Source organism: Diabrotica undecimpunctata, chromosome 3 (assembly GCF_040954645.1).
Source record: "Diabrotica undecimpunctata isolate CICGRU chromosome 3, icDiaUnde3, whole genome shotgun sequence".
Lineage (NCBI taxonomy): Eukaryota > Metazoa > Arthropoda > Insecta > Coleoptera > Chrysomelidae > Diabrotica > Diabrotica undecimpunctata.
Genome location: NC_092805.1, coordinates 85,353,404 through 85,380,145, shown reverse-complemented (window position 1 = coordinate 85,380,145; position 26,742 = coordinate 85,353,404). Strand labels below are relative to the sequence as shown.

The 26,742-nt window shown below is 36.1% G+C and overlaps 1 protein-coding gene across 2 annotated transcripts in view; it reads left to right on the top strand.

The window, feature by feature from the left end:
* LOC140436994 (chymotrypsin-like protease CTRL-1) overlaps positions 1-26,742 on the top strand; it is a 177,531-nt gene that overhangs the window by 77,046 nt on the left and 73,743 nt on the right. For both annotated transcript variants that reach the window (XM_072526206.1, XM_072526205.1), the window contains one exon: positions 1,791-2,068. In XM_072526206.1, coding sequence (XP_072382307.1) covers positions 1,791-2,068 — 278 coding nt within the window. The remainder of the gene's footprint in view (positions 1-1,790; positions 2,069-26,742) is intronic.

Below are 26,742 nucleotides of genomic sequence, written 5' to 3'. Positions count from 1 at the left end.
CACTAGTGTTTTGGGATCTATTGGAGTGTCAGCCAGGTATAATACAAGAAGACATGTGATACTGTCACTATAACCCAAGTTATTCATTTTGTAGAGCAGCGCTTGATGCGAGACTATCAAAGTCTTTACTTCCAACGAGAAAAGCCGCTGCTGTATACATCTTCTCGTTGTATCCCTTGGTGATGTATTCCGTCTTATTTCCTGTAGCTCGCAGGAGTGGTATAACCTAAAGACGAACTAAGCTTCTAGGATAGTTCCTATAGCCGGGGATTTTCCATTGAGTCTGGTTAGGATGACTCTTTCTGCTATTGTACTTATTGATGATAATTAGCTGATAGGTCTGTAGTTTTGTAGGAAGGTTCCGTTTTTCCCCGGTTTTGCGATCATAATTACATGAGCTTACTTCCATCTGTCCAGGAAGTATCTTAGCATGCTGTTTATTATGCTAGTAATGTATACGATTGCTTTCGCCGGTAGGTTTTTAAAAGCTCTGTTTGTGATATTATCCAGTCATGGTGCTTTTTTCGCGTTGGTCATTTTTATTAATTGTTAAATTTCTTCGGGAGACGTATGCGTTAAGCCTCTTCTGTCCCTTCTTCTTTTTAGTCTTGTGTCTGTTCTTTTTACTTCTTCGGTAAAGGCAATGTCTTCATAGGGGTGTTCGTTGTTTTTATACGTCCTTTCTATTTCGTCTTTCATGACTTCCGCTTTGTCTTCCTCAGTATATACTATTGCATTTTCCCCGTCGAATTACTCTTCAATCATCCCTTATAAATACTGAATATTTCATATTGGTGTGACAAACACTGAATCGCTAAATACTCCCCACAAGGTGAAATCACACAGTCTGGCTAACGAGTAGGTCATTCGATGACGCCTATTCTCCACAACAATTATGAAAATTATCACTTAGGAAACCACGAACTTGTAGTTTATAGTGAAGCACAAAAGATATAACACTTCCAATAAACTTATAGTTTTTCATAAGAATAGAGTTCATAGAGAAAAATCATAGAGGCCTGAATTTTCCCGCAAAATACCTGTCTAATGATGAGCCGCACATGGTCTTTTCCCTATTTAAAATTAAGGGTTTGTGGTACTAGAAGGGAGGGTTGACAAATAACAGATGTCTATCTATATCGTTAAAAGATGACCCCTTTGGAATAAAAACGAATAAAAACAAACCTGTTTCATAATTTTCACCAAATCCAATGAATATTGTAAATTCAATGAATATTGGCTAGACTGTTTTGACTGGGCAGCCCTGAATAAAGTGGTATACAACTTAGGCCTAGCATATTTATATCGATAGAATATATTAAAGGTATATAAGTCCAAATTGATAATCATTTATTTAATAATTATATAGCTTGTTGTTTTATTTTATTTCCTTTGTAGTTTATTTCTTTTAAATGTATATAAGAATAATTTAAATTTTGTATATGCTCCTATTTTTAATGTAAGCTTATGTATAAGTGAATATTAGGTTTACCTATTTAAATAATAAAAACAAAGCAAAGTGAATGAAGGCAATATTTATTCCCCATTAGAAACTTTCATTCTTTGTCTGATCCGTCAAAGACAAAATTCCCAGTGAACAATACGTAGCTTATGAAATTCCTTGTTCAGGCAGTGTACTGAGCTTTCGTTACCATTTCAGCGATACACATCACCATCAACATTATAATTATTGTACTGAATGCTACAATCTTAGCCAAACATTTATTTGGAATATAGCCATTCGTTTTATTTTGAATTTTAATTATTTATATTATTTATATATCTTCTAGAACCGGTTTGGTATAGTAAAGACTGACGACAATACCATATATAGAATTCAAGATCCAAACAAGAAGCTACTAGCTAATGTACCTACAAAGGTTCGCTTTTATATTAAATACGACACCAGTCAACCACCTCCGAAGTTGGTGGAAATTTGGCTTAATGCCAAAACCGTTTGTCCTGAAAAGGGAGCAACGATGGAGGCTCCAGCAAGTACTCACATACTCTTCACAAGCCCTCAATTGACAATTCCATTAAGTACTCAAACCCCTAGCAGTGATAATTTGTAAGTATCATTATTTGTTATATAAAATTAGAAAAAATATAAGTTAAAATACTGATAAACTTTAAACTAGCTGAAAATATTTTTGTTCTAAATCTTCTCGTTGACCTAGTGTTTTCGACAAGCTGAGTAGTTCTATATTAACGCTGTTATTTAGTCATTATTCCTTTATAATTTACTGTTTACTTATTAAGTATCATCTATTGATGATACTTAATTTAAGTTAAATAGCACAGCCTTTTAGTTTGCAGTAATACATCTGTACTGGTCTCAGTATTTGTTTATACAGTGATGAGTGTTTTACAACCCGGCAAAATAGCGGAAAGGATAGAAGATAGATAAGGGTAACGGGTAGGAACTCCATTGGATAGTCCATTGGATAGTCCTATCAGGGAAAATGAATCAATCCCTGCTTTCCGCAGATTCCAGGTGTTTCCTGGCCCGGGAAACTAGTACCTGTTTAGGGTCCCTTTTCCAGGGTTACGGATGGAGTCCACAACGGCATTCGTGGCGAGGAAGAATATCTTCACTACGGCATGGAGGGCGGAAGTGGCAACCTTTGATTTTAGGGTTTGTATAGAATCAAGCTGCTGCCTTGTAGTTATAGTCGTTGGATCGTCAAAGGCTAGAGGAAGAAAACCTTGATCAAAAATTACCCGGTCCTCCAGGTTGGGGGTTGTGGCATTGGACTGGTTCTTCAATACTCGTCAAAATTTTAACATACCAAAAAGCCTAAACAAAGCCTCGGAACTTTAGATGGGTTTTCAAGGAAACGACCAAAGCTAAGAAAACGGATTATGAATATTGGGCAGCAAAACAAAATTAGTAACAAAATATGGTGGAAAGAAGAAATCGAATATATGGTAAAACAGAAAAAAGAACAGCATATAAAGAAAATACTGAAGACCATCAAGCTTACAAAGAAACCGATAGACAACCACGAAAAATGATAAAACAAGAAAAGAATAAAACATGGGATCAAAAATGTCAAGAAATCAATACATACATCGGAGGGAAGCAATGTACAGAGGTATGGAATTTTATACAATCAGTAAAAAATACAGGAAAAGACAAAGCACACATACACACCATAAAACCAAGACAATGGAAAGATCACTACGAAAGCTTGCTGACAGAGACAAGACAAGAATACCTAGCGAACTCCCCAACACAGTCAGTACATATACAAGGAGAGGAAGCGAGGGTAGACATCGAAACAGTAAGGAAGGCTGTAATGACCCCAAAAAATGGTAAATCCGCTGGACCTGAGGGAATCTATGCTGAAATGCTTAAGAATGGAACTCATAAACTATTTGAAAAATTAACTTATGTGATCAATCAGTGTCTAAATGGACACCCAGTACCAGAACAATGGAGAACGGCATACATGTCCTGAATACACAAAAAGGGGGACAAAAGGAATTGTAATAATTATAGGGGCATATCGGTAAACAGCACCCTGAGCAGACTGTATGGACGAATTTTGAGAAATATGATCGAGGAATAATATAAGCACAATGAAGAGGAAGAAGAAAGCGGGTTCCGTGCAGGAAGATCGTGCACCGATAATGTATTTTGTCTTAAACAAATAATAGAAAAAAGATCGGCTAAGAATCTAGAAACTCATATTACTTTTGTAGACCTGCACATAGCATATGACAACATCCCCTTAACAAAACTGTGGATAACGTTGAAAAGATCTAACATCAACCACACATTGATAAATGCTGTACAAGAACTATATAGAGACTCAAAGGCACAGATAAAAACAGGAAAATATCTAACGGAAGAATTCCTGGTTACAAAAGGCTTGCGACAGGGATGCTGTATCTCACCAACCTTATTCAAGATATATCTTGCAGCAGCAATGTAAAAATGGAAAAGAAAGGTGCATAGGATAGGTATAGAGCTTAGTAATGAATTTATATATACACTCCAGTATGCTGATGACCAGGTAGTGCTAGCGACCGACAGGGAAGACATGCAGTACATGCTTAGAAAACTGATAGAAGAATATAACGACTGGGGAATGAATGTCAATACAACAAAAACCAAATATCTTTGTATTGGAAACGAGTCAGATAACATAGACATCGAAAACGGACAACATATTTCCTGCTTTCAGAGCTATGACTACTTGGGTGTTGCCTTTGACAATACAGGAACTGATACACGGGAAATATAAAAACGAATCACTCAAGCAAAGAAAGTCTTAGGATGTCTCAATGGTATACTGTGGAGTAAAGAGATAACGAAAGGAAGAAAATTTAATATATATGAGACCATGATTAAAACTACTCTTCTTTATGGCGTTGAAACATGGAGAATTAGTGAAAAGAACAAAAAGCGAATAGAAGCAGTAAAGAAGAATGCAATGAGAGAAGATCCTTAGGTATTTCCAGACGAGACCGAATCAGAAATGATGTAATAAAACAACGTATGGGAATAAAAGGAAATATAACTCAAGATATGGAGAAGAAACAATTAAGGTGGAATGGGCATGTTCAACGGATGCCAGCAACAAGACTCCCCAAAAAGTAGTAGAATGGCAACCGATAGGTCGACGGAAAAGAGGAAGACCCAGATTAGAATGGCAACACGGCGTAAACAAGTCCATGAGCTAAAGAAATTTAACAACAAACGACTGCGAAGATTGGAAGAGATGGTGTTTAGGTATCGGATAACGTCGAAAGACGTTCTAAACCGATGTATATATAGAAAAAAGATTAAGTTGTGAGATAGTACGAGATAAAGCTAGTTGTTAGACGTGGCTATTTGACTTCAGTCATAATTATACGGATGACCTCGAAAATATTTTATTTTAATAATTTCTGATGTTAGAATAAATGATTGAATAAATTAAGATATATTATAGTAAAAAACATTAATTAGTAGCGATTTTAAATTATAAATCTTTAAGTTTATTTAATAATAAAAATAACTCTAACTAAAAATAACTGAAATATTTGACTAAACTAAAGGTAGGTATGTTCTTTCCGAAAACAATTATTGTATGTGGAATTGGTGTTATAGTTAGAGAAGTGGTCTATTGATAAGAAGATTGGGGTTCAATTCACACCAAAGATAAAATTTTTGTTTTATTTACTCAATCAAAAAATAATAGAAAATATGATACCTACATATTAGGTAAAAAGTTTTCGAAAAACTCAATATTTACAATTTATTCTTATTCCAATGTTATAAAATAGAAATACAAAATAATTCAATTCCAGTTTTACAGTCTTCAGTTGTGAATGCAAAATAATCCGGTGAAGACTGTTTAATGTCAAATCCATCACTAAATTCTCAGTGTTAATATCAATTCCTCTGTACAGGTAATGATTTTCAAAACAATTGACAACATTGAAATAGATGCGCGCGAACAGCTGCCTGCTATACAGCTAACCAAATCATCAAGCTTCAAGCCATCAAATAATAACATACCGAGAAGTGTTTTTGCACGGTAAACAGAAACTTTTTATTAAAAAAACAATTCGTGAAAATGGTTTTAACGGTCGAGGAAAAAGTGAAAATTATTGTCTGGCATTTGAATGGATTATCAGACAACATGATTAGACAACAATTTATAAATATGTTTTCAAATAGGCCGGCCCCACCACGATCAACAATTCAGTATATTATACGTATTTTTTTACTTATCGATCCGTGTTCGCTCCAGTAGGAGTTCGTAGACGAAGGGTGGTAAATCCAGATTTGGAACTAAGGGACACTTTGATTTGTACAATTATTGAGCAAAATCCTACCCAATCAACATCTCGTCTCGGAGAACAATATGGAATTTCAAGATTTAGAGTAGGTAAAATTTTGAAACGACATGGATACCGTCCCTATAAACTTCATAAATCCAACGAACAATTCCCTGGGGATCAATATAGACGTTTAGAATTTTATCAAACTGCAATGGAAATGTCACATCAAGATGAACATTTTTTAGAGAACGTTTTGTTCACCGATGAAGGTACGTTTTTATTGCATGGCCGTCACAATTCAATGAATGCTCGGTATTGGTCTCGAGGAAATCCTCGTCAGATTTATGTTGCTCGTACCCAGCGTCCTAGAAAAGTAAATGTTTGGGGAGGCATAATAGTCATCATTATGTCATCATGTTATCGGTCCATTTTTTATAGACGGTATGTTGACTGGAACTTCTGCAAAATCAAATTGTTCCAGCCCTTCCTAATTTACCAATACCTTTCGATTCCATATGATTTCAACACGATGGTTGTCCTGCACATAATTCTCTCATCGTCAGTGAATATCTCAGTGCCACTTTTCCTAATCGATTTATTAGTGGCCATGGAGATATTTTTTGGCCTGCAAGATCACCTGATCTTGCACCTTGTGATTTTTTTATGTGGGGATATATAAAGTCCAAACTATAGGGAATTGAAGACGATAGGCCTAATTCTCTCCAAGAATTAAGAGAAAAGATCTCTGATTCAATGAGAGGTATTAGTCCAGAAACATTAACTAATGTTAGACGAAACTTTTATAATAGTTTGGGTTATTGTTCTGCTGCTAATGGAGGCTTATTCGAAAATTTTTTGTAAATACATTTCATTAGAATAAAATACGTTTATTTAGAATATTTTTATATAATTTCTACCTATTAAAACATTTTTTGTAAGTACGTTTATTTAGAACGTTTTTTATGTTTGAAGAATTTTTACTTTATTTTCGAAAGTACGACATTGTTTTTTCATTAAGATTTTCATGTTTTACTATAAACACTTCTAATAAAGACTGAAATAAATGTTTAGTGATTTAAAGCAAAACGAAATAATATCTGCATAATTTCAAATTTTAAGTTTTAAAAAAGTAAAACCTTCATGTGAGATTCGAATCCTGAGCGCCTGCATGAGAACATCGTGCCTTGAACTCTGATCCATCAGACTTTTATAATTCTTTAGTGACAGTTTGGGTTATTGTTCTGCTGCTATGAAGGCTTATTTGAACATATTGTAAATACGTTTATTTACAATTTTTTTTTATTTTTGTAGAATTTCTACTTATTTACACATTCTTTAAACGTTCTTTTAATTTTGAAGAATTTTTACTTTATTTTCGAAAGTACGACGATACTGTTTTTTCAACAAGATATTTATGTTTAACTTTAAACACTTCTAATACAGTGTCGAATTCTTACCACTAATCCACGAAGAATTGATAATTATTTCGTGACAAGAGTGTATGAAACGCCTCAAATCATAGTAGAAATTATTCTTGGTTAATAATCTAAAACTTTAGATTAAATAATCATATTAATTAAATTATTTTATTCACATTTTTACAAAAAGCACCAGGACCAGGGAACATAAAAATGGAACTGCTGAAATATGGAGGCGCAAGGATAGTATCCTTTATACGAATGTTGTTCAATAAAATCGAAGCAGGAGAAAAGATTCCCGATGAATGGAATTTATCATACATGACCTCCATTTTCAAAAAAGGTGACAAAAGGTCATCAAATAACTACAAAGGGATCAGTGTAATGCCTTCAATAGCAAGAATCTTTTCATCGGTTATAAAAGAAAAACTAGAACAACACATGGACCATTATAGCGAAGAACAAGCCGGATTCCGAAAAGCCAGATCATGTTTAGAGACAGATCAATATTCATTATGAGACAGGTGATTGAAAAGAGCAAAGAAAAAAACATTGAAACACATATGACCTTTATCGACTTAGAGAAAGTATACGATAGCGTGCCCAGGAAACAACTATGGGAAGCAATGAGAAGAATGCACGTTAGAGAGAAATGGGTGAATATAACACAAAGACTGTATAAAGAAACACAAGTGCAAATAAAGTTAGGTAATGAAATAACAAAAACAATCACTGCAACAAAAGGCCTCAAACAGGGATGTGGTCTCTCACCTACACTTTTTAACAATATACATATATACATATATATATATATATATATATATATATATATATATATATATATATAAGAGAATATATATATATACAAGAGGTATATACATTCACTACTTTTCGCAGATGATCGAGTCATTTTTGCACAAGACAGGGAGGATATGGAATATATGATAAGGAAATTAAAGGACGAATATGAGCTTTGGGGACTCAAGATAAATATGTGCAAGACCGAATACTTATGTATTGGACCCGAGGTTGCAGATTTGAATTTAAGTTTAGAAGAAGAGACTATTAAGAGTTGTAAGGCTTTTAAGTATTTAGTGTCAATGATTAGCCGAGATCGTACTTGTATGAAAGATATAGAAATGAAAATAGCACGGGGAAAACAAGCCACAAGAGCACTTCATGGAGTGATATGGAACAACACTCTAACCAAAGAAAACAAAAAGAGGATCTTTCAAAGCATAGTGATGAATATTACCCTATATGGAGCGGAAGTATGACCAATGACAACAACAATACGAAACAAAATAAGAACAGTTGAACTGGACTTTATGAGAAAATGTCTACAAATCACAAGAGCGGATAGAATAAGAACGGAGGAAATTTGGAACAGAATGGAAGTAAAATGCTCAATTACAAAAAAGTTGGAAAACAGAGCCCTGCAGTGGTACGGGCATGTACAAAGAATGCCAGAGCATAGGTGGCCGAAAAGAATATTAAACTGGGACCCGCCGGGAAGAAGACGGAGAGGAAGAACTGCTACAAGATGGAAATGCTATGATAGATAGAGACCTCAGAGAAAGTGACTGGGAGAATAGAGTGCTGTGGAGGACAAAAACGGCGAACTCATAATGGGAAAAGCCGAAGAAGAAGAAGAAGAAGACATTTTTGCTTTATTGTGGTCAATCAGTTTTTACTTTATGCGAAACTAAAAAATGGAAATACGTCACACATACGACGTTACACATAATATTTATGACCGAGGTGATTTAGCTCGAAGCTAACGTCTAAAGGTGTGAGACTATCGATAGTGGTAATGTAATGAAATGTAAATTATAGGTTTCTATAGATTATTTCCCACCTCTACGAGTTTCATCTCTTTTTATAGCTAGTTTTTTGTTTTATTGGCAAATACGAATTGCGACAGGATATTTTGTTGTGTGGCAAGTATCCTTCATCAGAACCAAAGTAACATAGACCTATTAGCCTAACCTTCTTTTTTCTAAAAAGTACGTACCTGAAAATACTTAACACATGCATAAGAATGAAATACTTATCAAATCCATTGCTTCACGAAGAACAATATACCTATCAATCAGACAAATTCACCATAGATGCCTTACATTCGGTTTTTAAAGATTTTGAAACTTCATACTTAATTCGATATAATGGTAAATTTTTTAATCTTTTTAACCTGCTACCTTTTTTATAGCTCATTCTTGGATAGGGAGAGGGTCCTGCGGCAGTGAAGTTCCTGTCGGTATGTAAGCTACTGGGGGATAACATGGAAAAGTTTGGGAAAATGAGTGTTGGACTTGCTGTTCCAGCAGCTCTGGCAACTGAGGTGTCCAGAAAACTTGCGGAGTGGGCCTTTAAGACAGGAGCTTTAAGGTCGTAGTATTTAGAAAGTAAACAGTTAGGTGGAAAAGAAAATGTAATGGCATGGGAATCCCTCTCAACGACGAGACTACACTGTACACCTTATGTTTCGCTAAAATACTGATTGCTCAGGATCATGACGACTTGAGTTACATGACTCGGAAGCTAATAGAAGAATATAACAAATGGGGTCTCGAAGTCAATATTAAGAAAACTGAAACCATGTGTATTGGCAGTGAAGTTTGGCCAATGAAAGAAAGAACAGAGAAACTGTTACTAGCAACAGAAATGGACTTCTGGGGAAGAGCAGCAGGCAAATCAAAAAGAAATCGGATACCAAATGAGATAATACGAGAAATGATGGGAGTCAAGCATACAATAGTTGATGACATAAAAACAAATCAGTTAATATAGTACGGCCGTGTACAGAGAATGCCAGATGACAGGTTCCGAAACAAATTTTGACGTGGACGCCACAAGAAAGAAGAAAAAGAGGAAGGCCGAGAAGAAGCTGGAGAGAGGCAATTGAAAAAGAACTAGAGGAAAGAGAAATCCCTCCAGGCCTATGGTTAAATAGAGAAGAATGGCGGTTAGGAGTCGGAAGGCGTCGGAGAACGCTGTGAACCGATAGTAGTAGTAGTAGTAGTAGTAGTAGTAGTGTTTGGAAAGTGTGATAAAGAGGCGAGAATGATCAAACCGACGGTGAGAAATGAAGTGGTGATTGTAAAGAAGACGAAGAACGAAACGTATGCCGAATTCTAGAGGGGCTCAGGACGGGTCAGTGTGGCAGGCGTGATATTATTATCAAGAGAGTGTGAAAGACAAGAGAACAAGGGGTAGTCCTCGAGCTGTAGGGTGGTAGTGAGGTGGTAGAAAGAGTCAGAGAGGTAGTCGCCTCGATACCCTCCTACTTTTCGAAAGTGACGACCAGGGTTAGTATAGCGAGGAAAATACTTCTCTTGATAGGTATGGATGCGGTCATGACAGCCAAGGACGTCACTGACGCAATCCAGAGTTTTGCTGGCAACAATGCGTCATGCGATGTGTTAGGAATCAGGCCTTCACGGAATAGCTTATACGCCACTGTGAAGGTCGACGAGAATGTTGCGAATGTGTTGCTGAAAAGGAACTGCTAAAGGTTGGCTTTGTAGCATGCCTTGTAAGGGAGAAAGTGCCTATCCTGCGATGCTATAGGTGTCAAGCCTATGGACATACCAGGAATGAATGTAAGGAAGAGGAGCGCAAGGGATGCTGGGGATGTGGCTAAGAAAGGCACATTCTCAAGGAATGCACGGCCAAGATAAAGTGTTTCATAAACTGCAATGTAAAGGGTCATTTGAGTGGGTCGAGAGACTAAGTTTATACACCTAGTCAACGAAGCCCGACGTTGTTCCGGAGGTGAGGCCTAAAAAGGCGCGTAACATTTGAGGGGGTGACCCGCAGAGCTATTCAGAGAATGTCTGCGCTGGGGGGATAATGCTCAATATCAGTAGATCCAAATTCGAAGGAGAAGGGCACTTCACGGTGTTGTGCAGTCTATCGTCCTCTACGCGGCCCCAGTCTGAAGTGAGGCGGTAGAAATACCAACTTATATGAGGCTCATGGTACGCGTCGACAGAACTAGTCTGCTGCAAGTACCATGTGCCTACAGGACAGTGTTAGCTGCTGCTCTGTGGGCAATCACCGACTTTACACGTTTACATATGCTGACCATGGTATATTAAACGACAATGATGTGTTGGCACGTAAACGGGCTAGGATTTATAGTCGCAGGCGGCGGAACATTGGAGAGCGAAAGGTGAGTGAGATAAGGCTGTACTGGCCGAGAAGAGATTAGCTTCAATCGACCAGTGACAGCAAGAGTGGAAGGCAACACGTAATGTGGCGGAGTGGACGAAGTCACTAATCCCGAACCTTCGAAGCTGGGTGGACTGTGGCCATAGTCAGCTGGACCCAAATGCTCTCAGGCCATGACTGCTTCCGTAGCTACCTTTTTAGGTTTGGGAGGGCACAGTCCGATCAGTATCTTGTTTTGTGGTCTTTCGGATTCTGTGACATACACGATATTGGAGTGTGAGCGTTGGGCGGATGAAAGAGAGAAGTTTGAAAGAGAGCACTGCAGAATATTTGATTTCGTGAGAGAAATTGTGGATAAAATGATGAGGTATGAGTGGTGGTGGACACGGATTCACAAATTTATCATGGAGTTGCTTTCTTTAAAAGAACGAGAGGAGAGGGAACTCGCAACAGAATTCTGAAACGAGAGTGAATGAGAGACAGACGACGCGAGAGAGATTGCAGCCTCGCTAAGGCAGGGTTAGTTGCTGCTTCTTAACTGGAGTCACCTGTTGATTGATCTACTTATTTAATCTTTAAGAAATTTTTGCATATTTTGTATTTATCAGGAAAGGACAGATGTTATATAACAGAAAGATAAAAATTGTGAATAGATAATATTCCAAGAACAACAATAGATAGTTGGCTCTTCTTTGCATACGTTTGTCGAATTATACGTACATTGTTCGGGAATTTTTTTTTTTTTTAATTATGTTACTTTTATATACAAAGAATCAAAAATTATGAAATTAAACAGGACTGGACTTTCGTCCAGGGACCAGCAAGGACATTTTATAAATATGCTAGACTTAGACCACGAAAGGTAGATCAAATAATAAATGGCAAAACAATAGGTAACGAGGATAATCTAGTATAAGCAAAGATTCATTTTTGACAAAAAATCGATCCAACCCTCATACAAATGCTTATTTTATGTTGATATTATGGACATAATGTTAAAAGGGATAGGAATATTCAACTCAAAAGATTATTAAATACGATTTTCGACTGATCTATTTGCTTATAATAAACATTTGTAGGATGGTTATGGACACTACAGTCTGATCAACATTGATCAATATGCAATTTTTCAAGAGCTAGTAAATTTTTTATACTTGATATCGGTCTCTTCTTTTTTCATTATGAAATTGGCTCTTCAGTATAGTTTAGCGTATTAAGTAATGCCCAAATATTTTGCTGCATTTGCATATGGTATTTGATTATTATTTATACTAACAGGAATAGGTTGGATCTTCTTGTTTGTAAAATGGATTTGTAATGATTTGTACTGAATTAGTTTCATTTGGTTGGACTTGATTGGACATCAACTAGGCCAATTATTAATTGTGTTAACAAAAAATTTAAGTTTCCGTGTTGCTTCTGCATCTTTACCTACAGCCATCAAGGTAGTATCATCTGCGAAGTTGGTTATTGTGTTATATGGTATTATCATCGAATGCCAGAGTCTGTGGACTCGTACGCATTTCGATGCGCATCGCCCTGCCTCGAATTTTCCCATTGGCTCTTGACCTGGAAATCCGTATTTATCGCTCGAACAGCGCATATAAATATTGGCGATTTTCAGGTCAGCCAGATCAGTCCCTTACGGTCTCTCCGAGAGCTTAGTGCTCTTGGGGCGCTGCTTCCTGCTGTTCCAATTATACTCTATGGCTGAGATATTATTCCACTACAATCTGATGTTTTATTTTGACCTATATTTTCGTCATGTAAGAAATATCTTGTCTTTTTCAAGACAAGCCGTCAGAAAACCACGACCTGATGCTTTATTTCGACTTGGTGTATCTTTGTCATGTAAGAAATATCTTGTCTTTTTCAAGACAAGCCATCAGAAGATAAATATTTTCCAAGTTCATAACCCGAAAATGGACTTAAGTAGAGGAGCTATCGAAAGTATATTCGAAGCCCTCTACAGAGCACCCGGAGATGACAGAAGGTGTATAGACCCTTATTTGTTCCCCCGAGGTGACAGTATGGTATATAATTCAGGAAATTCGCTGATGTACAATAGATACAGGACTGGTCTCAATATACTACTTTGCGGTAATCCTACATCAATTTCTTTGAGTTCTGAGTTAGATTCTTCATGTTTAAGCATAAAAGCTCTATCTTAAATATATGATTCCAATTTTTCTGTGTACTTTCTGGGCAAGATCTTAATTTGTGTTAGTCTTTTATACCACACTTTGTCAAAAGCTGCGCCACGTCAAGAAAGACAGCGGCATATACTTTCTTTTCTTCCAACGCTCTCTTTAATATGTTTGTTATTCTATGGACTTGATCTATAATGGAGTGACTTTTTCTAAAATTAACTTGGTGTAACAGTCATATATTTAGCTTCTATGAGAGGTTTCAACTTCTCAGCAGCTTCTCATATAGTTTTAAAATTACATAGAGTAAAGAAATCGGTCTGAACGATGATAATGTATTTTATTGTTTTCCAGGTTTGAACATCATTATAATCTCGGGTATTTTTCATATCGTAGGAACATACCTTAATCTGAACGATGCGTTGATAATAATATGTTAATTTATCTATGGCCTTCTTATTTTCCTAGGTAGTTATTTTAGGATTTCTCTGGGTTGTCCATCCTGAAATTAAATCAAACCCAGGAGCTTTTCTTGGATTGACGTTTTCTTTTAATAAGCAATTTCTTTTGAAGTGAATAAATTAATTTCACCTTCTTCCTAAATGATATTTTCCCACCCAAGTATATTTTCACCCTTATTTGGCTTGAGTGTTTTTTCTAGATGTTCAGTAAATTTATTGGCTTTTTGTAAGTTGCTTTTTGCCCAGCTTCCATCTTAACTTCTTATTGGAGGATTATGCAAGGTTGGCATTTTTAATCTCTTACTGGCTCTCCAGAGAGAATAATCAGTTTTGCTGTCATTTGTTAATTCTAATTGATTCATTTTTATTTTTTTTTATTTCATCAAACAATAAAACAGCCCCCGAGTATTGATCTTTCCATCGCTCTGTATGCCTTTACTATTTTATCCATATTAGACTTAGTGAGTGTCTACGTCTGTGAACCATACGTGAGTAAAGGGAGGATACACTAATCGTAAATTCTGTTTTTCAAATATTGTTCTATTTTAGTGTTTTTCAAGGACCAACTCAGTTTTCCAAATTCTGCCCACGCTCCAGATAGTTATCTTTATTGGAGAGCATATCTTGGTAGTGAGTACACAGCAGTAACGATAAACTCAAAGGACTTAGTTTTGATAACAGAAGTAGCTTGAAACATTTCTGTTTTATAGCCTAATTATTGGCGATGCTTCTCTAGCTGTATTTTCAGGATGTACTGTATTATATTCTTTAAATCTAATGAAGCTTTAGTTTTTACAATGTATGTCGTAGATGAAACAGATGTCAACTTGTTCTATGTTTAGGATAGACTGCAATTCTTGTTGGTGCCGCATTATGCAGATATTATTTGCCATTAAAATTCTTAGGTATCGTTCCTTTTTCGCTATATTCTAACCCAGCAATGTGCTTATTTATTTTGGTTAAGGTTTCCAATATTTTTTAAAGAGTTCTCTCAATCTAATAGTTCTATTTTTGATTAACCGTTTTAATTTCTGACTTACCGGTAACGGCATGATGTAGGTCACTTCATCTCCATTTTTCCTCGAAATTTGTTCCTGATGTTTTAACCCTATTGGTTTTCTAGATAAGGTAATTTTCTTGTTTCTCTTCTGCCTCAACTTCTGCATTTCTTTTGCTAGCATACATCTCCTATACTGCCGTGTTAGAATGAAAGACCTTATCTGCGTAGAAGCAAAGTTTGCATAACGGCAGAATAACTTTTGCAGTACTAATATAACCGTTTTCAATATTACATGATTTTAACAGATATTATTTTAAACTTCTATTTAAAATGAGTTGTAGTTTTTTTGGTTGATGTTTTTTCATTTACAATACAAAATGTAGACAGGGCGGTACTGACATTTGCATGTATAAGTTTAAAACACCTCATCTTCAATTGAGGCATTTTCGTCTAACACTCAAAATTACTTGAGGTATTAATTATAAAAGGGTATTATTTAGATAATTAGATGCTTCAGGATGTAATTTTATATTTTAAATGCCTATAATGTAATTTTAATTAAAGTAATGGTGAAGGTGACTAATTAAATCGTAAAATAGGATAATTTTATTACAGTACATTACAGCAAAACTTCATGTTTTAAAAACATAACTTTTATTGAAACTATAACAAAACACCTTAATAATCAAGATTTTCACACAAGTCCACTGCATCATCAGAAACTCGCAGCTCCTGCCAAAAATGTCTCCAACTAGCAGGCATCAAAGCACATAACTTTTTTAAAATAGACTCTGTTTTACTTATGCCTCTGCAAAGCGCTGTAGAAATTGTATCATTTTTTTGCAGGTGTTTCGCGGTTAGAAAAATCAGCTGCTTGTATGGCTAATCATATTCGTATGAATATGACATGATAAAACGTCTTCGAATAAATTTTACTTTAAGAATATTACTAAGGTATGGTCTTAGTGGATGTTTTTTAATCTTCGCCAGTGAAGAATGATATTTCCAATCCTTAAAGTCACTAATGTCCATGTTTAGAACCTTTACATTTTTTATTTTAACTTCCTCAATGGCAGATTGGAAGTCATTAAAGTCATGGATTTTTCCGCCAGCTCCATTTAAACTCGAGAAATATGAATTCAGCGATCGTTCTACCTGGAGGTGGAAACTATCAACTGACATAAATAAATGACCTGGCTCGAAATAGTAAACCTTTATGACATCTGCAGACATTTTTGGTGAATTAATAATATCTACAAAACGGGAAAACAAGGCCTAATTTTCATCTGGTCCAGCACAATTGTCAAACCAGATCTTCTTTGCAAGCTTTCATTAAAAACGACAATTCTTTGCGTAACTAGTACCTGAAAAACATCGTAAGATATCAATATCACCACTACCTAATATAAATTAATAAATTATTTGCTTGAATGTACCGATGCTATGCAGCATGATTACTTTTTGAAGATCTGCATATATGCAGATCTTCTGGGCTGTCCATTCTGTAGAATCTGCATCTTTCTTTTATCTCTTCCTGACTTCTTTAGTTTTTTTAATATGAGTGTTCCATTTTCCGCAAGTAACACAATTCTCCAAGTCCATGTTATTGACATGTAAATGAGCGTTGCTCTGTTGGTTAAAAATTTCACATTGCTGACATTCTTCGTGACTAAGCTTTGTGAATGATATCTTTATGATGTCTTTTACGAAGGCCCTGTATATGTAATATGAGCACTTAATATTTCTATGTTTTTCAGTAAAATCGTTGTGCATTTGTATTAAACTAATATCAGATGGAAGATATTTTCTATGTGGAGCATGCTCTATACGATAATGTGAGATGCAGGGTTGAAGTGATTTTACGTGTTTTTCTAGTATTGCTCGGTCCACTGTTACTCTATTTGAATGTTTCCCTCTGCGATCGATTTTATTGAATTTTATTGAACATTGATTTCGCGCGTAATTAACATGCAAAGTCGACGGTCGCTTCAAGCGTTGTTTCTAAGAGAACGGTCCATTCTACACAAAAAAAGCTTATAAATATTATTGTTTAAAATTATTTTAGCTACATTTTTTATTTGAAACATTTTTTTCTACGGTGTACAGATTCTAGGTAAATCGATTTTTTTGCGTTTTCCCCCCTGCGAGATGGGTTTTAGGGGGAAGCCCGAGGTCAAACACGGCAAACTTTTTGCATCTTTTTTGGGACCCGAAAATTAATATTCTTTGCAAAATTCAGCTTGTTTGTAAGATTTTTAGGGGTCAACTCTTTGACGACTGGACTAATGCCCAAATATATATATATCTATATATATATATATATATATATATATATATATATATATATATATATATATATATATATATATATATAAAATACTTTAGTTACTTGTACATCAACGTACTGTATTTTCTCAGTTATTTGTTAAGAAACTCTTTCACTGAATAATATGGTCTTTAAGATATAGACTTTTGTCAATTTACTGTACTATTATTATTAATCTAATTTATTATTTTTGTTTATTATTAAAGGTTCTATTTATAACACTTACAAATTTATTAAAGTCTTTACTACTTATTTATTTCACAATATTTATTTATCGCGTACAATTTTATTTTCGGACTCAAACTAACTGTTCTTCAAAAACTTTCGTGTTTATATATAAAATACAGCTATTCGAGAAGCAGCATTTGACCTTCCAGAACTTCTCCGATCGTCGTGGAGCCAAACAAGTCTTCTACCGTAGGGGACTAGACATTTCTGCCAGCAGGTATATGATCTAGAAAATACTTGAATGAGAAAGGATATTAGTAATAAATATGTTTACAGTTGACACGTCATTATCCATCGTAACATTGTCCCCCTCTTAAAAAGACGGTTCCTCCTGGAACCTTGTCGGGACTGGAACTGGAACGGTATGCTGGTATCGGCAACTGAACCCTCTTTTACAACTTCCAGTTGAATAAAAATGACAAGGGACGGTTTTCTCTCCGCACCAGTAACTATGCGGATTGCAACAGACTAACACCTGGACTTCGTGTGTCTTTAAAGATGTCCTCCACCATACTTCGGATAACCCTCCAATCTAATTGGCGGCACTCTAACTTTGGCATGCCTAACTTTTGCACGTCGAATTCTAGTACGTGCTCTCTCAATTGAAGTAAGGTTTCCCATACATCTCGGTAGGTAGGTTGGTCACGGGCAGTGTCTTTTGTTACCAGATAGAAAAGGTAACGTGATGCATCTTGGAGTTTCAAGGCTTTCCCGAGAGTTGGCACTTGGCATTGAAGTTCTGCAACTCGACCGAACTTTCTTCGAAATACGGATGCCAGCCCTGGTGCGTCTTTCATACTGGCCGGGATGGTAAGGGCCAGTGAGTAGTCATTGGAAAGCGCGAGTAAATCTTGCTTTTCTTCAGTGGAAACACCATGTCTTGCTTTACCGGTACCTCCATAGGCACCCATGAATTCCTCAAACGTGAGGTCAGACACATCTTGGTTTACTTCCACTTCTTCATCTACGTCGTGGTCACCTTCGAAAGACGCCAGCCGGTTATGGTGTACTATCATCGGCTATCCCCTCGGAATCTTGCTTATTCGGTAGATGACATCGTTGATCTTCTCCATAATGAGGTATGAACCTACCCAAAACTGCTGCAATTTGGGAGAACAACCTTTTCGCTTCTTGGGATTATAGAGCCCGACTTTGTCGTTCTTCTTAAAGCAACCCTTTTCGGCTTGTGTATCGTACCGTTTCTTCATTCGGTCGCTAGCAATCTGAAGATGAAAGCGGATCAACTCATGTACATCGTCCATTCTTCTTCGTAATTCGATCACATAATCCTCACCTGCTACATCTTCTCCAGGTCGACACCCAAACTCTAGATCACAAGGTAATCGCATTTCGAGTCCGAATAGGACTCTGGCTGGTGTCTGGCCTGTTGATTAATTAACAGCAGATCTGTAGGCCATTGTGAAGAACGGAAGATATTGTTCCCAGTCTCACTGATGATCGGACACCATATTTGTCAAATACTTGCCAACTGTTCTATTCATGCGTTCTATCATACCATCCGATTGCGGATGATATGCTGTGGTTCTTGTTTTCTTCATGTCTAGTCTATCAGATATTCCTTGGAATAGATCGCTTTCGAAGTTCCTACCTTGGTCACTATGGATCTCCAAAGGCACTCCAAATCGGCTGATATATTCTTGGATCAACTTATCTGCAACGGTGGCGGCTTTCTGGTCTGGAAGTGCATAAATCTCGACCCACTTAGTAAAGTAATCCATCACTACCAACATGTACTTGCCTCCATTTTCACTTTCTGGAAATGGCCCAGCAATGTCCAAAGCTATTCTTTCAAACGGCTTCCAACATTATATTGTCTCATAGGAGATTTGTCTCATTTTTCGGTAAGGCCCGTTACTCGTAGCACAAATAGTACATTTCTTACACCAGTCTTTTACGTCGTCGGAACTGGTCATCCAATAAAACCGTTCCCTAATTCGCTGAAGGGTTTTTTTACACCAAAATGCCCTCCTGACGGACTGTCGTGTAACTGACGAAGTACTTCTGCTATTCTGCTCTTTGGGATCACCAACTGTCTTCTCTTCTCTGAACCGTCATCATTTTTCAGGACTCGTTTGAGCAAACTATCTTCCATGATAAATGAGTCCCACTGGGCCCAATACGTCTTAACTACTGAGCATAGGTTTGATATTTCTTGCCAAGGTGGTCGACGGTTTTCCTCTTTCCATTTTCGAATTTTCTGTACAACTGGATCTCTCTCTTGTTCTTCCCTTATCTTGGTAGGCATCCAGTCGTCGTTGACCATCGTCGTCGTTGTTCTTAGCACTGCTGCTTCCTTGCAGAGTCCAAATGGCATAACGTTGAATTGCCACAATCCAGATCCAGTGGTGAAGGCTCTCTTCTCTTTATCTACTGGGTCCATTTCTACCTACAAGTATCCAGACTTCAAATCCAAAGTAGAAAATAATTTACTTCCAGCCAATGTATCCAATGTATCGTTGATCCGAGGCAGAGGATAACTATCTTTCTTGGTAACGTTGTTCAGCAAACGGTAATCCACACAGAACCTCGTCTTTCCGTCTTTCTTTTTAACCAGGACCACCGGAGAGACCCATGGGCTCGTAGAAGGTTCTATTACCCCGTCTTTCTTCATTTCCTGAACAATCGTTTCAGCTTCCTCTCTTTTCGCCTGTGGTAATCGTCGAGCTGTTTGACGAATTGGCTTAGCATTACCAGTATCAATTTTATGCTTAACAACGGTAGTTCTTCCCGTCTTTCCTCCTTTCGGTACGAAAATATCACGATACTGCCGAAGAAATTTCCTTAATTTCCTTTTCTACATCTGATTTAGCGACTGTCCAGCAACTGCAACCATTTGGTCGAATTTGTCGTTGGAATTATCAGATGTTGTCGCCTGTCGCCTTTAAATCCAATTGGAATCCATGCATATTCATTACGTCCATTCCTAATATAACATCCTCTTCGATGTCAGCAACTATAACAGTATGGACGAACTTTTCTGCTCCAATTCCCAATTGTACCTGGATTTCTCCATGAATGTTGGCATTTTCACCTGTAGCGGTCCGAAGTCGCAACCTCGTTGGTAACAGTTTCTTACGGCTGTTTATAACTGTCGGGCGTATAATGGTTCTGGTCACCCCGGTATCCACCAACAACGTATGCCTTCTACCATTTATTTCTCCATCTACGTATACACTATCTTCACGACATTTCAAAGAAGCTATTAGTATGAGAAAGTCTTTGGAAAAATTCCGGGTCGAAGCTGCCCCCCTAAGGCCGACTCGTTCTAGTTTTCCTGATGGTGAGTTTCTTGATTTTATGGTCTTCGTTTTCTTGCATGTAATACTTTTCATCATATTAACGAGCTGGTCAAGTTTATCTTCATCTCCTTCCTCTTTTACAGTCCTAACTTTACTGTAACCGCCAGAGGCCTGCGTAGCTGACTCGTATTCGAGGGCGGCGGATAAGACATCAACCAGCGTCTTGTGACGAGCTAATCGCAGTGTTCTCTGTATTTCATGATCACGAAGACTATCAATAAACGTTTGAACGGCCAGCTTTTCCATCATGTCTTCGGGAGCTATTGGATAAGCATATCGTACTAATCTGGCAATATCTACCTCATATTCTTGAAGAGCCTCATCTTTCTTCTGTCTTCGATTTTTAAGCTGCGACTGATATACCTGCTCCAAATGTTCGTGGCCATATCGCATATTTAACCTCTTCTTCAGTTGTTCGAAATCATCCGTCTCCTCTACGGCTATAGTCTGAAGCACATCTACGGCATCTTCTCGAAGAGCGATAGTCAGGTTTACAGCCTTTTCTTTTTCAGACCATCCGTTCGCTCCTGCAGCTGATTCAAACTGTTTCATGTAGTTGTTCCATGACGATTTTCCGTCGAAAGTTGGGACTTTCACATGAACAGAACCTCCACTTCCTTCAAATTTCGGCCGTATTTCCAACTTACATTTCGTCCCGTCTTCTTTTGTCTCTCTTGTAATCGGATTGTTTCCTCTCTCTGCTGTTCATGTTTCCTCCATTTTCCTTTCCATCTCTTTCATCTTTTCTTCGAAGGCCAACCTATCGGCAGCAACTTGATTTTTTAACGAAGACATTCTATCATCCAGGGCAGACATCTCAGAAGTTACTTTAGAGATTTCCGAAGAGATGTTAGCAGAAACTTTGCTTTCCAGAGAAGAAATCTCGTTAGAAGCTTTGTTCTCCAATGATGCGATGTCGCCGGAAACTTTCGAAATATCGCCGGAAACTTTGTTCTCTAACAATGCGATGTCACCAGAAACTTTGGCCACCAGAAGCTATCAGAAGAAACTTTCGAAATTGACGAGATAACAGTAGCATGTTTGTCTTCAAATATATAAGTTTCTGGATCTAAACTATCTTGCTCTAAAGCGTTCTTTAGTCGTTGGACTAACTCAGCCTTTTTTCCGGTAGAAGCTAATTCTCTATCCTCGAGATGTCTTCTCAAATTCGTCACTGTGAGCTCATAAATCGTAGTCATTTTTACTATTTATTTACTATTCCACTTTTGACACCAATTGTAGTATTATTGATCTAATTTATTGTTTTTATTTATTATTAAAGGTTCTATTTATAACATTTACAAATTTAATTAAAGGCTTTATTACTAATTTATTTCACAATATTTATTTATCGCGTACAATTATATAGTCCGCCTAGAAAGTATCCGGAATTTTATATTTTTCCTTAATTTTAATAGATTTCCTTTTTGTAACATTTTAAGACAAAAGTAATGCATCAAGTAGGTTGTGCCAATAGTAGGTTATGGACAATATCACATGACAACACCATCTGTCAAATATTGTTGTTTGTAAACAGACTTAAGATTTGTGAAATAATGTCACAAGTAGAAAAAAGGAAAGTGGTGGAATATTTGTATAGAAAGGGTGTCCGAAATGTTAAAAAATTAGTGCAATTGACTGAACTCGCAATAAGGGCAGTGTATGAGACAACAAAGAGGATAAAAAATGTCATAGATATGAGACATAGACCAGTTTCGGGTAGACCGCGTAAGATTCGCCAAAACACTTTAAATGCTTTCCTACAATGACCCCTCTGCAAAGGAAACGAAGAAAAGATTTTTGTCAACGTTTTCTAGAAGATAATTTTAATAATGTCTTTATATCTAATGAAACTTGTTTCCAGCTTGGTGCAAAGCATCTAAAAGTCCTATCAAGAGAAAATGTAACCGTTCAAATTTCCAAATTTCATACAAAAATAATGGTTTGGGGAGAAATATCTCAGAGTGGTCCTAGATCTCTCTGCATAGTTAATGGTACTGTTGATAGTGCGAAATATTGTGAGATCCCAAATGGTTTTCTTTTTAAAAAGTCTCATGTTTTATATCCAGAGGGATGGCGTTTTTAGTAAGATAATGCAAGATGTCATACTTCTGTTTATACTCAAGCTTGGATGCAAGAACACGAATGGGCAACAATTCCGTGGCCAGCAGCATCTCCAGATCTTAGCCCCATTGAAAACATATGGGGACTAATGAAGATTGAAGTGGAACGAGCAGCGCCACGAGATAAAGAAGGTTTGATTCGGTCAGTTTTACAGGCCTGGGACACCATTACCGAAAATTATGGCCTTGACCTAGTTTCGGGTGTACCTGAACGTTTAGTTAAGTGTTTAGATTTAAATGGAGATTGTATAAGTAAATGAGATGAATTATTTGTTGAAATTTTATATGTCAAATGATAGAAATAAATACCGTAAAATTATAATTCTGCTTTCTTTTTTCCGGATACTTTCTAGACGGTCTATTCTGCTTTCTTTTTTCCGGATACTTTTCCGGGTCTATATTTTCGGACTCAAACTAACTGTTCTTCAAACACTTTCGTGTTTATATATAAAATACAGTTATTCGAGAAGTGGCATTTGACCTTCCAGAACTTCGTTTCGGTCGTCGTGGAGCCAAGCAGGTCTTTTACCGTAGGGGACTAGACATTTCTGCCAGCAGTTATATGATCTGGAAAATACTTGAATGAGAAAGGATATTAGTAATGAATATGTTTACAGTTTTAAGTCATATGACACGTCATTATCTATCGTAACATTACAAAACTTGAGGAACGAAGCTGTAGATTTAAGTTGCAAAGAGAGGTGGCTATATGATTTTTTAGCCAAATTTAATATAGATTTCCTTACTAACTCAGTGGACGGGATCGGTAAATACAAATCAAAGGTTGAATTTCTGGTGGACTAGTCATGAGTAGGTCTTGCTGGAAAAACGTGTAGGTGTTTACGGATTAAGCAAATACACATTTCTATTTCTAGTATACATAACATACCGTGTTTCCCTTGTGCAGTGATCATAGGCTTGCCATCCTTTGCATTAGGGCACAAGTCTCGATTTTCTTAACAACAATATTTAAACTCGAACTCCTAATATGTCGGAAATCTCGAATATTTGATCAACACTCTCGTGATGTCTAAATGAAAGCCTTAGCATATTAAGCGGCTGGGTAGTTTCAATGATTTTGTACCCACCATGTTTGATGCTATAGGTATTTAATCCAAATAGACGTTTAATATTTTCTTCATTTTGCACACGTGTTTTTTGCCATTGGAGGTCTCTGGACTGTCTTAAAATTTTCAACACTGTTTGTGCTGTTGTATTTGTTGTAGTGGTGTTAGGGAAGTTTCCATTTTTCTTTACTTTCTATTTTTATCACATATCAACCCTTTTTTATCATCATATATAATATTAAACTGTCTCTTTTTCGGTGTTATTTGACAGTTGTTTCTCAAGCTCTGTATATTTTTTATTCACTTTCTGATAAAAGCTTTATTTTTGCTCAAAATAAACTCAGCGCTGTAAACACGTTCAAAACAAATATGATACATTCGCCTGTGTATGTGTGTGTGTGTGTGTGTGTGTGTGTGTGTGTGTGTGTGTGTGTGTGTGTGTGTGTGTGTGTGTGTGTGTGTGTGTGTGTGTGTGTGTGTGTGTGTGTGTGTGTGTGTGTGTGTGTGTGTGTGTGTGTGTGTGTGTGTGTGTGTGTGTGTATCCTCAAAAGAGGAGGTGGCATTACGTAACTTTTTTGCCACAAATATTTTAAAAATTAGTAGGTAGTGTGATATTAAATATTTAAGATTACATTACTAATTACAGAAATGTTTAATAATATAATTAATAGTTTTGGTGTTAAAGCCTAGTATGTGTAACAAATATACGTTGAAAATTAAATTTTATTATTGTTTAGGGATGATGGTAGCGGCGAAGCAGTGTGTATCAGGTCACAATATAGTAATACAACAAAACTAATCCTATTATAAAACAAATGCACGAAATTGCAGAAATTAAACTTATGTTGGCGTACATGGATGTTAAAAAAATTACATTACTACGTTTCAAAAATTATATTTATCTCGAACATTAATGTAATTAACAAGTAATGGTTAATCACTATGATAATTATATAAAAAAAAACGTATTATAACTTTAAGCTCTCAAAATTTAAGATTTAAACTACATGAAAACTAGTTATGAATAAGAGCAGTGTCATTTCGACATTTTCAAAACCCAAATTCTCAATATCAGTCACCGCCATTTATTATATGGCTGCATTTGTTTAATGTATTCGATTGTGGTGGAAAAGTGGATTAATTCTATAATCTTAGGTTATATGAGCAGAAAAGAAAATAAAAATAAAGGATAATTCGTGAATAATGTGCAAAAATTCTGCGGGCGGTGTATATTTCTAAATTCTATTTCTTAATATTGTTCTGAAGTTATTTTCTTGTGACATTTTAAAGTAATTATTTTTGATTAGAGATCTATCATACCATATGATAGATCTCATATATGTAAACACGCATGGAATAATGAACATAGGGTTCATTGGAATGATTTAAGTACAGTCCTAAAAGAAACGGATGGTAAAAAAAGAAAAATCAAAGAAGCGGCTCTAGTTATGCTAAATGAGACCAATTGTGTCGCAAATTCTTCGGCAGAATGCCGATGTGGGTTCTGGATCTGAATCTAGGATCTGGTTACCCATATTAAAAGAGGAAGTTAATAAAAGAAAAATACCAGTATTAGTAAGTCAGTAACATATCGAGGATACATAATTTATGTTTTTTAAATAACAAACATATAAAATCAGAATTTGGTGTTTAATGAGAGTAAACTAAATGTAAGGCCAAATACTTACCATGTTGGGATAGTATTATGATTTACTATGGAATCACTAACAGGAGAACTTTACTGCCATCATGACATGTGGTTGTCTTGTTAAAGACGAATTACATGCTATGATTTTTTCTGACGGATATTCTCAAGTTAAAATTGATTTCATATAATCTAATGAATTATCCAGTTCTTACATCTAATTATCCTTAATAATTATACAGAAGTAAAACACTTCACATTTGTATTTAGGTATAAAACATGTTTTATACGTAAATACAAATGTGAAGTGTTTTATTTCTGTATAAGTTTTTTAAACGATGGTATACAGCCAACTACTGGGATTTTCGCATTCATTTTTATACGAATGAATTATCTTAGAATAAAGTCGTCCCAGGAACGCAACTCAGCAATTTTGGCAATATCATTTTAAAGTCATCTACTTTAAAATCGTCTACTTTAAAAATTAAATTATGAGAAGATTTTTTTTACTAACAGGGGAATTTTACTGTCGTCATGGCATGTGGTTGTCTTTTTAACACTCTTGCCGCCAATGATTTTAAATTTTTTCGTCGTGCGCTAAAATTATATTATTTTGTTAACGTGAAACGCTGTAAGAGTACATTAATGTTACACGTTTGTCTATACAGAGTGCACATTAATGTTACACTTGGCGGCGAGGGTGTTAAAGACGAATTACATGCTATGATTTTTTCTGGCGGATATTCTCAAGTTAAAGTTGATTTCATGTAATCGAATGAATCATCTTACAATAAAGTCCTCTCAGGAACGCAACTCAGCAATATTGGCAATATCATTTTAAAGTCGTCTACTTTAAAATGTATAATATATGTCTGAAGTATCAATATAAATGAGTTAGATAAAATTAAATTATTAGAAGAATTTTTCACCAAGTAACAAAAAACAAAATTTGTTTAATTTATTAATGTTTATATTTTGAGAACGATTTCCGAAGTGGAATAAACTTAATTTAACCTTCAATTGTCGCTTATTCCCAATAAAATAGTAATTAATAAATTC